At 51.3% G+C, this 12,884-nt stretch overlaps 1 protein-coding gene across 2 annotated transcripts in view; it reads right to left on the bottom strand.

The window, feature by feature from the left end:
* The window catches only part of TFCP2L1 (transcription factor CP2 like 1), a 60,167-nt gene extending 57,370 nt beyond the window's left edge, over window positions 1-2,797 (bottom strand). Inside the window, exons 1-2 of one of the 2 annotated variants that reach the window (XM_077861353.1) lie at window positions 2,645-2,797; window positions 2,153-2,182 (exon numbers count right to left, since the gene is read on the bottom strand). In XM_077861353.1, coding sequence (XP_077717479.1) covers window positions 2,153-2,182; window positions 2,645-2,706 — 92 coding nt within the window. In that variant the 5' untranslated portion in view covers window positions 2,707-2,797. The remainder of the gene's footprint in view (window positions 1-2,152; window positions 2,183-2,644) is intronic. The other variant, XM_077861354.1, reaches the window with a different exon arrangement.
* Between the last annotated feature and the right edge of the window lie 10,087 nt (window positions 2,798-12,884).

The following is a 12,884-nucleotide window of genomic DNA, read 5'->3' as shown; positions in this document are numbered from 1 at the left end:
TAATTCCGTTTTCTTATCCAAATGCAAAATAATCAAGATGCTCAGGGATTCGTTTCCTCCACCTCTGAACAAAACTCGCTTCCACCTCCAAAAACAATCAGCCTCATATCAGCCTAGGACTGGTCTCTAGATGTACTTTAAAAATGCCCTTACAAGGGAAAAAGAAATTCTTGAGAACATAAAGCGCCTGTGAGCAGGAGAGGTTCATTTAAGAACTCTGAATCCTAAGCAGCGTAGAGGCAGGTGCCCCAAAAATGCTAGTGCCCTTATCTTGATAATTTCCTCCCTGAAGATCCCAGGTTATGAGTCAGATCCACCGACCCCACTTCAGTGTATAAACAGCAGTCACTGGTACAATCTGTTCCTCATACAACACAATAAACGAGTAGTCTAAAACACAAACCAGGAACACACCCCAGTAATCCCAAACAATTCTTAGACGTTAAAGTCTGGTGGTATGGAGCACACCTGGAAACTCTCCTGTGTGGGGGCCTCCCTGGCCACTGTCCCCAGCCCAAAGACAAGAGGCACAGTGCTCTCTTGGTCCCCCCCCCCCCGCCCCACACCCACACCTCACCTTCCTTTCACCACACCAACCCACACTCCCAGCCCAAATGGTTATCTAGGAACACAGGAGAAGCAGGCAGGTCTGCTCACCTGGGGATTGCATAATTCCATGTTTGCCCAGACTGTGTTAAGTTAATAATCCATGGGCTGCCTTTAAATTAAAATAAGAATGAAAGAAAGAGAGAGAAAAAGCAGGGGTGGTAAAAACCATCACTCAGCAGTAACTTGTGTCAAGCCTGGCATCCTTATTTGCCAAGAATAAAAGTCACAAGAACATCAAACAGAAAGGGGGAAGAAAGGAGTATAGGTTACTACCCTGGTAAGGTCAGACAGCTTGCAGAGGTTCTGTAGCATAAGGAGATGATGGAAAAGAAAATATAAAAACCAAGGAAAAGGAGAAGACTCTCACTCTGGAGTTGGGGGAGCCAGTAGCATATTCACTGACCCTCCACTTTGGCCTTCACTGAGGTCAGCTTCTAAAAGGGTGAAACCCCCAGCTTTCAAGATGTGAAAAAGAAAAGAAAAAAAAATGTTTTTTTTAAAATAGCGTGGACTAAATGCTTCCTTATCCATGGTCCCTAAATGACCCCAGAAACCAATCTGGCTTTATGGCACCTTTCACCTCAATTTCCTCCCCACATCCCAAAACAATACCAAAATCCTAAAAAACTGTACCTGAGGAATTCCATAGACCAATTTCCATTTCAGAAGCAGGAGCACCTCCCATACAAGGAGTAAATTATCCCCTAATGGGATGACATTTTAAGTATCCAGGAAGTTTTAAAAACCCTCACATTCCACTCAAGGTCACCTTCAAACTCATTTTTAAGATAGGGCAACATATTTAACAGCCACAAGCTAAAATTTAGGCAAAACCCCAACCATAACCCCTCACACAGTACAATCTAAATGGACTCCAAAAAATAAAAAATAAATAAATAAATAAATGGGCTCCACTGTAGCATTTCACACAGGTAAGTGGGTAAATTTTCTGCAGAGACTAACATCTGCCCGGTGGACTTCTGACATCTCCCAGAGCAACGTCCCTCTGGTGACATTTCCATGGTCTGCAGGGAGGGCTACCGTGAGACTTCCTTGCAACACCTCCTACTACTCAGGCCCATGAATAAAAAACAGAAGCCACACCGGTTAAACCCAATCATTTCTTTGCTTCAGGCACGGTGATGTCTTCAGAGGATCAGTGGACACGCAGCGATCAGAAGCCGGGATTTCCAGATAACGCGCTGCTAAATCCGAGTGGGAACCTGGGGGGGGGGGGGGGGGCTCGGGCCGGCTCAGCTTCAGGGTTATCAGGGCCAGCGAGCCCCTCCGCCCCACGATTCACTTTCTCTGAGCCCATACAAATGCCCTTTGGGTTAAATTAGGCACATTTCATCAACTGTGACTGGGATGGAAGTACAGACAGGCTAGAGCTGGTTCGGGCGGGTTCGGTGAAGGACAGGACCGCCCGTTAGCGCCCGGCCGGCTGCGGGACAGGGAGAAGCTCCTCCAGCAGCCGAAGCTAACGGGGCTCCCGCTTCCTCGGGGGGACGGGAATGAACTTTGAAAAACAAGCAGGACTTACTTTTCCCTTTGAAGAGCACTAGTCAAGTCCCTGCAGAGGAAGAAAGAGTCCATCAAGGGAGTCAACGTGCGCGCCCCAGGGTCCACGCCAGACCCCCGGAGGGCCGGGTGGGGGCCGCGCGTCCTCTCCGCGCCCCGCCCGCCCCGCCCCCGCTCTCCCCTCGCCCGAGGCCGCCCAAGGGCGCGGGGTCGGGGCCGCGGGCCAGACCCCCCCGCCCCCGCCCACGCAGGCGGACGGACGGACGGACGGACGCCGAGGCTGCGGCCAGCAGGTGCGCGCTCTCCGTCCGTCCGTCCGTCAATCCCGGGGCGGGACCCTGCGCGACGTCGCTCCCGGGCCCCGAGAGCCGCTCGCCAGGAGCCGGGGGGGGGCGGGGGCGCTGGGGCCGGGGTCCTGCGGCCTCCGCCCGGCCCGGGAGCCCCGACGGCGCCCCGCCCGCCCGCCCGGCCGGCGCAGCCTCACCGCAGCCCTCCTCACCGCAGCCCTCCTCACCGCAGGTAGCTGCCGGAGCTGTGCTGGTTGTAGTGCTCGGGCTGCGTGTGCCAGAACAGCATGGCTGCAGCTCCCCGCCCGCACCGCGCCCGCACCGCACCGCGCCCGCGACCCAGCGGCAGGCGCGCTACCCTCCCGCCCGCCGCCCGCCGCCCGCCGCCCGCCGCGCTCCGAGCCCCGCGCCCCGCGCCCCGCGCCTTTATGGACGGCTCCGGGGCGGGGGCGGGGGCGGGGCCACGGCCGGGACCGCCCCAGAGCGCGGCGCGGCGGGGCCTCCGGGGGCGCGCACCTGGCCGAGCCGCGCGGGTGCGCCCTTCCCGGGAGCGAGCGCGCCTCGGGGCCGCGGGGCCGCGGGGCTGCGGGGCGGGCGGCGGGCGGCGGACCCGGCCCGGCCCGACCCCCTCCCTCCCCCGAGGGCGGGCCCGGGTGACCCTCGGCGCCTCCCCGACGGCCTCCGGCGCCCGGTCCGCGGCCCCGGGCGTGCACGTTAGGGACCCCGGGCCGGACGCTCTCCGCCCCTCTTACTTTGCTCTCGTTTTTCTCATCGCACTTTACACTCTCGGAAATCACAGTACTTTTTAGTTGTGTTTATTGATGGTCTTTTCCCCCAGAATGTAAGCTGCAACAGGGCAAGGCCTGGACTCTCAACTCACCGTGTTTTCCCACTGCCTAGAAAAGTGCTTGGGACCTAGTAAACGCTCCGTAAATATTCGCTGAATAAATATGAAAAAAAAAAAAAAGAATGCATCGAGTGGGTAATCCGAGAAGGCTTCCTGGAGGAGGCGACATTGAGCCGACGCTTTACAGACTGGGAGGAAGCATCTCTGAACATCTGGAGGGAAAGTGGCCCCAGCGATTGCCAAGGCAGACCGACTTAGCATGGCTGGGGCTGGGTGACCGAGGAGATCCAGGAAATAAGGCGAGAGAGGCGGGCAGGGCAGAGCACAGAGGGCCTGGCAGGCCCCGGCTCCTAGCTGGGATTTCTAAGTGCGCTTTAAGGAGAGGAGTCGAATATGTGATTTACCTTTTGGAAAGATCAGTCTGCAAGAAGTGTAGACAGTGGGTTGCGGTCAGTAGGGAGACAGCGGAGGCCATCGAGCCAGGACTCACCCCCAGCACATGGCACAGCGCCTGGCACAGAAGGGCTAGCTGTTCTGTCTCTGAGTGTCGATGGAATGGAATGAAGACCCATGAAGATCCAGTCCTGAAACTCCCAGCTCCCCCAAGCATGGATGTGGGTAAGACCCCCCTCACACTGCGCTCACAGCAACTCTTCCTCCAGCACAGGCCTCAGCTGGCGAGGCACTTCCTCTTGGCACTCTCAGGAACTACTACCTCCCCACTGCTCCTCTATCCCATGAGGGAAACAAAAGTGTGTCATTCCGATCCCGCTGCTGCGAGGATGAGGACGGACTTTCTGTGTGAGCCACAGGGAGTGCTGTAAGCAGGTAGCTCTCAGCCATCAACCGGGTCAGGGACAGCCTTCGCTGTGAGAGCCTCTTCGCCCAAGGCCACACCCAGGTAGGGACGTCCACATCCAAATGGCTATTGAGACAGGAGAGTGAAAGTCTGGCCATCTCTGCGGATTGGCTATTTCAGCCCCAGGACTCCCTCGAGGGGCCAAACATGCTGTGGGTTCCTCCCATGGGACCTCCCTCGGTCCACTCTGGCTTCCTTCCTATGCCTTACACAGGTGTTAATCTCAGGGAAACATCCTAATAAACATCCTGAACACTGAGCTCTGTCTCAGAGCCCATGACCAGCACCGCATCGAAACGGGAGACTCTCGGGGGCAGTGCGCAAAGAGCACACCCTTCACTGGACAAATACCCCAGAGCACCTGCCCTGTGCCAAGCATGGCACAGGGTGTGGGCTTGTGCTCCAACTGGGAAGGCTGGTAGGAAAGCAGCAGTAGAGGCTGCTCTGGGGGTACGAGGGAGGCTTGCAGAGCTCTGGAAAGACAATGATGTCTCCTGATGGATGGGTAAGTGGAAGTTAGGCCAATCTGTGAAGCGGGGGGGTTGGAGGAGGGTCTCCAGCTGAGCACACATGCAAAAGCCCAGAGGAGGGGCACCGGACATGGGAAACAGATTACAGTGGCCTAGACCTGGGTTTTCCACCTGATGCTGTCAGGATCTGTGACCCTGGGTGGAGTAAACTGACTGCCTGCTGCTTCTCCCGTCAGGAGGGCCCTGTGACTTGCTTTGACCATAGGATGTGGTGGAAATGATGCTGGCCCTGTTCCAGGCTGGCCCCTATGAGGCCAGGCAGCTTCTGCCTCTGCTTTTCCCCACTGTGTAGAGTGGGGACCAAAGCCCTGCCAGCAACCAACCATTCTGGCCTCTAGCAGAAGCCATCTCAGATTTGGCAATGGATCTGCTCCAGCAGACGCCACATAGAACAAGTGTGAGCCCTGCCACCGAGCCCTACCCAAACTGCAGACTTGAGAGCCCATGCTCTTTGGCCACCATCAATTCCTATCCAAAAGGCCCTGCATTCCTTTCTTGGAACAAGGTTGGGCAAACGTGCTGGGATCCAGATGTATATCTGCTCCTGAGTGCGCCCAGGGCCCCACAGAGTCCTCAAAGGACAACACCCTCTTGGCAGCTGGGGTTCCAGCTGCCCTTGGAGGAGGTCACCATGAAGGATCTGGGCCTGATGCCAGAAAGGATGGTTTTGACAAATGAATAGGAGTTTAAGGATGGCCAAGGTAGTGGGGTGAGGGGCAGGTATGCTAGCCAGAGGGAAAAGCTGTGTAATTATGTTTATCCCAGTATTGTTTATAATAGTAAAAACTGGACATAAGCTAAATGTCCATCACTAAGAGGCAACATACATCATCTGTGGCCTGTTGACATGAAATACTCTACAAACTTGAAAATGAATTAGAGCTCCATGGATGGCGCTCACAAACATAAGGTAGGGCAAAGAGAAGCAAGAGGTAGGTTACATATTGTATAATACGCTTTATTGGGTTTAGAAACATGCAGAATAACAGTCGCTCTTGTACAGGAGTCTACCTACATGGCTAGGAAGTAGTGGCTAGGAAGTAATAAACACAATTCTCAGAGCAGGGCTTACCCTGGGGAGGAGGGCTCATGTAGAGGCTCGCCCAGGAGCCTTCAACTGTAGACCATTACTATAAGTAGCCATTAGAACCTTCTTTATATATGCTGGCAATCTGAAATATTTCATTACTAGATCTATTTTATTCTTTCAAAGGTCTTATTTATTTGAGAAAGAGAGAGCATGAGCAGGGGGAGGGATAGAAGGAGAGGGAGCAGCAGACTCCCTGCTGAGCAGGGAGCCCAAAGTGGGGCTCAGTCCCAGGACCCTGAGATCATGACCTGAGCCGAAGGCAGACATTCAACCGACAGAGCCATCCAGGCGCCCCTCATTAATAGATTTATTTTTGAGTATATGCAAAGGCCAGAAGCATCGGCAGCCCAAGGTGTGGCATAGGAAAGAAAAGGATTGTATTTGCCCAGCACCAGAAATCATGAGTTTCACATGCTTTGCCTGTGGGAGGTAGGGCACAGGTATTGATGCCCCCAGGTATTTGCAGGGAGCAAGTGGCTCGCATCTGCCCAGACTCCATGACCTTTTCCCGGATGGCCTGTGCCCCGTGTCCTGATGTCAGCCCCTCAGAGAGGAGAGCCTGCTTGTTTGGGGGGGAGTGTGGGAAGGAGGCATCCACGCCCGCTGTCCACATCCCGGGAGGGCAGGGTTAGTGGTTAGTTAACCATGTCGGATGATAAAAAGCCATTGCTTTTCCTGACTTGGGCTCCCTGAAAGGGAGAAGAACTGAGATGTCCGCTGTTATTTTGGGAATATCTACTCTGGGTGGGATGCTTTCCCCAGTAGCCCTGGGAGGGAGAGGCTGTGTGCCCTTTTGCAGATGGGGAAGGAGAGCCTCAATAGAGCAAGAGAGCAGCCAGAGTGTGTAAGGTCACAGGTGGAAGGAAAAGACCAGAGGGCCAAGAGGAGGTACGGATTGCGGTGCCTGCCTATCCACCCCTCCCTAGGGGGACACCTCATCTGCCCCTTGGCAATTCTTCTGGCAGGTTCCCCTGGGTAGGCTGCCTCTGCAGAGCTCATGAGCAGAGGTTTCCTCTCGGGGAGAGCCTCTCCCATGGGTGCCGTTATGCCCACAGGCTTGGTAGATAGTGTGTGGCCAAAACACAGAGCGTGCAGCTCTCACTGCTGTGCACATAGCCCAACGGGAAAATTGGATGGGCCCGGGGCTGGCAGGAGGGAGGCCTCCTAGCCCTGGTCTTTGGGCTGTTGGGCCCTCAGACTCTGACTCCTGCTGAGAGGCAGCGCCCTAGGCAGGGGGTGCAGGGGATAGGGAGGAAGCTCCCACCTGCTGAGCGCTGGCTCTGCACAGGTGTAAATTTAATTCGTTTGATCCCTACTGCATCTCTGCCAGGAGGGGAAACAGGCACCAAAGGCGGCAGTGACTTGCCTAAGGCAAGGTGCCTAAGATTCAAGGTTTGAACCCAGGCCATCTGACTCTGGACCTCTGCACTCAGTCCTCTTTTTGGCACAGCCCCTTGACCCTCAGCTTAGGCCAGGATATGGGAGAGACAGCTGTGCCCAACTCAGGCCACGCCCAACCTGCACCCAACAGCTGGGGAAGGCTAGGGTGTCAGAGGCCCTCAGGAGCTGACGGCCCTACTGGGAAGACACAGTCTTCCTTGAGTCTGTGCCCCCGTCAGGCTCTGGAATCTCCCAGGCAGGGGCCGTGTCCTCTTCCAAAATGTATGCCCTGCCTGACATGGGGTCATCACAGAGGGGCTACTGGATTAATCTGATTGACATAAACTACCATGAGACACCCTGGTGGATGCTTCAAATAGGAAACTCACTAGTATAGTCTATTACATAATTAACTAATCTTCTAGGAATAACATAGAAATGTGCCCAAAATTCAAAGGGTGGTATTCAGAAAGGACAATCTCTTCCCTACCCCCGCCCCCCAATTCTCCCCTCATTCACCTTTTCAGGGTGAGCAGGTTCCATGGGCTCTTCCCAAATATGTGTGTCCACAGATTATGGGAGGCACACTCGGCATTTCGAGCTATCTAGAGATTTTAGAGCTAGGCAACCCAGACAGGCTTCCTGGAGGTGGGGGGGGGGGGGACAAGAGGAGGGGCAATTTGAGCTGGGCCCGCCCCTCCCCCCCCAAGGGAGGTAGGATTTCTGCAGTGAAAGAACAGAAGGGATTCTCCAGGCATGAGGAACAGTGTGTGCAAAGGTCCAGAGGGAGCAAACAGTGTGCTTCCCTAGGGTACAATAATGGGGGCAGCCCCCTGGAGTAAGAAAGGGCCAAGTGACAGTAAGCCTCAGTGACCTCTGACTTCTGGGGAGGGGACTGGTTATGTCACCTTAGGCAAGTCATTTAACTTCTCTGTTGTTGAGTGCATGATGGATGTTTGCTGAGGAGTGCTCTTGGGATCAGCACTGTCGGGGAGTGAGTGAGGGTAGAGGAGTGAATTAAGCTGTGAGGTCTTAGTGGATCCTATGGAAGCTCTGGGGCTGGGATTGTCCTCAGAATGGTCCAAAATTTGAGCAAAGGATATACCCACACTCAGCAATGACAGGCACAGGCTGCCCCCAGGGACATGACCTTAAGCAAAGTGACTCAGCTGGAGGCAAGTCCTGGAGAGGGACCCAGTCAATGGTAAGAATGGCCAGTGGGGGCCTGAGTGCCTCAGCCGGTGGGGACCTCAGCTGGGCACAGCACCCACCAGGCTCTCCGAGCTGAGTCTCATTCGTGAAATGAAGATGATGACACCTGCATCTCTCAGCTGTTGGGAGGACTAAGGGGAGACAATGTCTAAAAAAATCTTCCTCCAGGATTCAAATAGTCAAGTTGATACATTTCCTCGTGAGAGGTTTGGTTTTATTAAAGCAAGGCGCATCCCCACCACTAACATTTATCATTCACCAAACAGCCCAGAAAGGGTGGATATATTCTAATAACCAGTGTACATCCAGCCCTTAGTATGTCCCAAGAGTTGTACGGGAGCATTAGGTTTATGAGCTAGCCTGGTTCTCACAAGTGGCCTTAGGAGGCAGCTTCTATGCCCATTTTACAGATGAGGCTATGGAGATCTGAAAGGTTAGGCAACCTTCACAGGAGCACATGGCTAACAAGTGGAGGAGCTGGGATTTGAGCCCCAGTCCCTCTCACTCCAAAGATTCTGCTACTGCCTTCTACTGACTCTTCCCGCTCTATTTAGATTCTCTCATCAGTCTTTTGGGCAGTCAAGTATCCTCATTCTGATGAGAACTGCCCTACGCCCCACACAGCCAAGTGTCCTGGGCAGAGACAGCCACACGCACTTTGGCACAGTGCCTTCTGTCCAGGGGCCAGACAAGGGCCCTGTTACCTGCTTTAAGCCTCCTTCCACAAACTTCCCCAGTTACAAGCGCCGGCCTCTGCAGGGAGGCCTGATTTGGCACCTCTTCCCCAGGGGGCTGCTACTCTAGAGAAATGGGGAAAGCAGGGGCACCTGGGTGGCTCAGTGGTTGAGTGTCTGTCTTTGGATCAGGTCGTGATCCTAGAGTTCTGGGATCAAGTCCCACCTCAGGGTCCCCACAGAGCCTGCTTCTCCCTCTGCCTAGGTCTCTGCCTCTCTCCTTGTGTCTCTCATGAATAAATAAATACAATCTTAAAAAAAATAAAATAAAATAGCCCACCCAAAATATCTTTTCTTTCCTTCTTTGTTAACGAAACCCTGATTTTGTTGGGTCTTAGCAATTTGTGCCGGGCTAACAACTACATTTCCCAGGCTCCTTCAAAGAGAGGGCTAACCACATGACTAGGTTCTGGCCAATGAGATGTAAGATGAAGTTGGTGGGCGGAGGTTTTGGAGAAATTCCGCAGAAGGTGAGCTGGCTTCAGGGTGTCCCGCAAGGTCATGTCTCTCCCGTAGGTTGGGTTGGTATGGGTCAACTCTTCAAAGCTAGAGTTTCATTTATTATTGTTAATTGTGGTCATAGGGCACCTATTCAAGAGGAATGTCTTCAAAACTAACCACACCTCAAAACGCGTGTTTGGAATTACCCTAAGACAACAAAGATAGGGAACCTTAGGTCACTTGCTGTCTATTGAAAACCCCCATAGCTGGCGAAGAATGATCTTTTGGCTCTATACGAATGTTTAGGCTTAGTGCCTTGTGTCTGAACCACAGTCAGCTGCGGAAGGAGTCACTTGGCACAAATTGGCAAAGTGCTTCTGTAGATAATGTCAGTGCAGGAAATATGGGACAGGCTAGAATCTGAGTTTATTGCCTTGCCTTTTTTCTAGGTACATTATTAATTACCCAACCACAGATTTGAGTTTTATTTTGTAGTTGCAGGATTTGTCATTGAATGATAATTAACATCCTCAACTAAGTGAGGTGATGGATGTGTTAATTATATTTGGGTAATCATTCCACAGTGTATATGTATATCGAATTATCACTTTGTACTCTTTAAACATATACAATTATGTTTGTCAATTATTCCTCAATAACGTTGAGGGGAAAATTAATGTCTGTCTTTTGGAAAAAACCCATATTTAAATTTGACAAATACTAATTTTCCACCTAGTTTGTTCTACATCTCTTTGGTACCTCCAGAAGTTGATTTTGTTTTCCTAATGGACCTATTTCTTAGTGCTCCAAATTGAAATAATACTACTTGATGAAGTTTTAAATTGTTATTATAAGGTTTTGCAGATTAAGTGTTCTTCCACATTTGTTTCAGTGTGCCACCACCGATTCCACGCTGGATATAGCATTTTTCCACAGTATATTCTGTTGAACTTAGTAGTGAAATCTGAATATCATCTTTCCCACCTAAGAGTGACTCAGTGCTCATATAAGTAAATTTTTATAGTAAAGAACAAGAGGAGGGAGAGCTTAACCTTTTGCCCTTGCCTTTTCCTCCTCCCTATTGCCTTGAATGCAGATATGAAGGCTGGAGCTCAAGCTGCCATCTTGTGAAGGCTATATGCCCATTTTAACATTGTCTTAACAAAAATACAAAAGCAGCCCACCTCCCTAAAAACCTCATGAAGACACCATTTCAGCTCTGGATTGCTCATCAAATCTTCACTGACATTAATTGACCCTCATCTGATACCTCAGAGTGGGGGCTGCAAGGTACAGAATCTAAAGTTTTGGAATTGGCTGAAAGGAAATGGTCAAGTTTGGGGCTAGAAGGTACAGATGTGAGAGGCCAGGAGGCCGGAAACTTGTTACCTTTGGTTATATGATAGTGAAATATTTGGTCAGATTGTTGCCTTTGATGCTTTGGAAACTGGCCTCTGTGCCAACCAAGGCAGTAGGTCAGGGCACATGGTTGGAAAGGGAACAGAATATTCACATAGGCTGGCTCAGCTCATTCGAATCCAACAAGAATGAGAAACCCAGGCAAGAGCCAGCTGATCAGTGCTGAAGGAACTACCACTCTGCCTACAGCCTGAATTCTAAATTGATCAGGGGTCCTGTAATCTGGAACCTTACAGAGTTGAATTCAGTTGCTCCTGTTCCACATGCTGTGAAATGAATGTGAAGGGACTTTAGCAGAGGGCAAGAAAATTCACCTTCAGGCTTTTTCAGTTTCCTTCCAGTGAAACCGGGTAGATTTCTGCCAGAGGACAAGGGAAAATCCACCAGGAAAATCAGACTAGGAGGGAGCCTTCCCACCTCAATTTGTTTTAAATGACCTCAAGGCATGGGCAGAGGGGGCTGGGCCAGGGAGAGGGGCCAAAGGGGAAGGGCTGATCAAGTGCAGAGCTCAGCAGTTACAGGACCCAAAATTTTCAGATGTTTTTTAAAAAGGGTCATTGATGGGGCAGCCCTGGTGGCTCAGCGGTTTAGCACCGTCTTCAGCCCAGGGTGTGATCCTGGAGTTCTGGGATCGAATCCCACGAGTCCCACGTTGAGCTCCCTGCATGGAGCCTGCTTCTCCCTCTTCCTGTGTCTCTGCCCCTCTTTCTCTCTCTGTGTCTCTTGTGAATAAATAAATAAAATCTTTAAATAAAAATAAAAAGAGTCATTGAAGCAAGTATAATTATGGGACTTAGTGACCAGAATATCTTAAGAAATCCCATAAATCAGGGTGCCGAGGTGGCTCACTCAGTTAAGCATCTGACTTTGGCTCAGGTCATGATCCTAGGATCTGGAATCAAGTCCCCCATCAGGCTTCCTACTCCCTCTTCCTCTGCCTTGCAAGAGTCACCAAAGGGAAGTGGGGTTTGTTTTAGTTGATTTTTTTTTTTTTTAGATATTTTATTTTATTTTAGACAGTACACACAAGCTGGGGAGGGGCTGAGGAAGAGGGAGAGAGAGAATCTTAAGCAATCTCCACACAGAGCACATAGACCAATGTAGGGCTCAATCTCACAACCCTGAGATCATGACCTGAGCTGAAACCAAGAGTCAGATGCTTAACTGACTTGGATACCCAGGCACTCCTGTTTTAGTTTTTAAATGTCTGTGATATTATATGCACTCTCTTATGTATGACATATTTCACACTAAAAACAAAACTAAAGGCCATAGGGAGGTAAGTTGCTGGATTAAGGTTACTCACACATAGATTTGACCAGAGGAATAATAGCCTCCAAGTAGAGTAAGTTACTATATTACCAAAAATTAGATAATGAAAGTCTCACCACAGGCTCTGGCCCTGAACTCATGTCAACAGCAAGCAGGCTGCTAGACCCCTAATTATGGTTTCTGGGAAGGACATCTCCTCAACGCCCACACCAGCTATGAGAATGGAGGATAATAGATCCTGAAGATCACGGAAGTCAGAACCAGGATGGCCAGGTAGGCCAGGTAGGCTGACCAAGGCACTCACTCCATTGCCCAGACAGCAAGTCTTCAGGATCTGACCATGTGATTATACTGTGTTCCTCACAGTCTCTTTTTTGAATGAGTTTTTGCTGTGGACACCTCATTCTTCCTCTACATTCATTACATGTTTAGCACATTTAGGACAGATGACTTGTCTTTCAGTTTCTAGGTCCCTGAAAAGCTACATCTGCCCCTGTTGAAGAAGACACCATCCAGGGCACCTGGACTTTGAGGTGGATGCAGTCATTGCATGAGACATAGGGCAAGGTAAATGTGTTCTATGAAGAGGAAGAGAGTGCGATGGGTGGTAGGTGGCCCAAGGAGGAGATTAGAGTGAAGACTGTTAGTTGCTCACCCATATAAACATCCCCTTTCTTCCTTAA

This window comes from Canis aureus, chromosome 20 (assembly GCF_053574225.1).
Source record: "Canis aureus isolate CA01 chromosome 20, VMU_Caureus_v.1.0, whole genome shotgun sequence".
In the NCBI taxonomy this organism is placed as follows: domain Eukaryota; kingdom Metazoa; phylum Chordata; class Mammalia; order Carnivora; family Canidae; genus Canis; species Canis aureus.
This window is presented reverse-complemented; position numbering and strand designations above follow the sequence as displayed.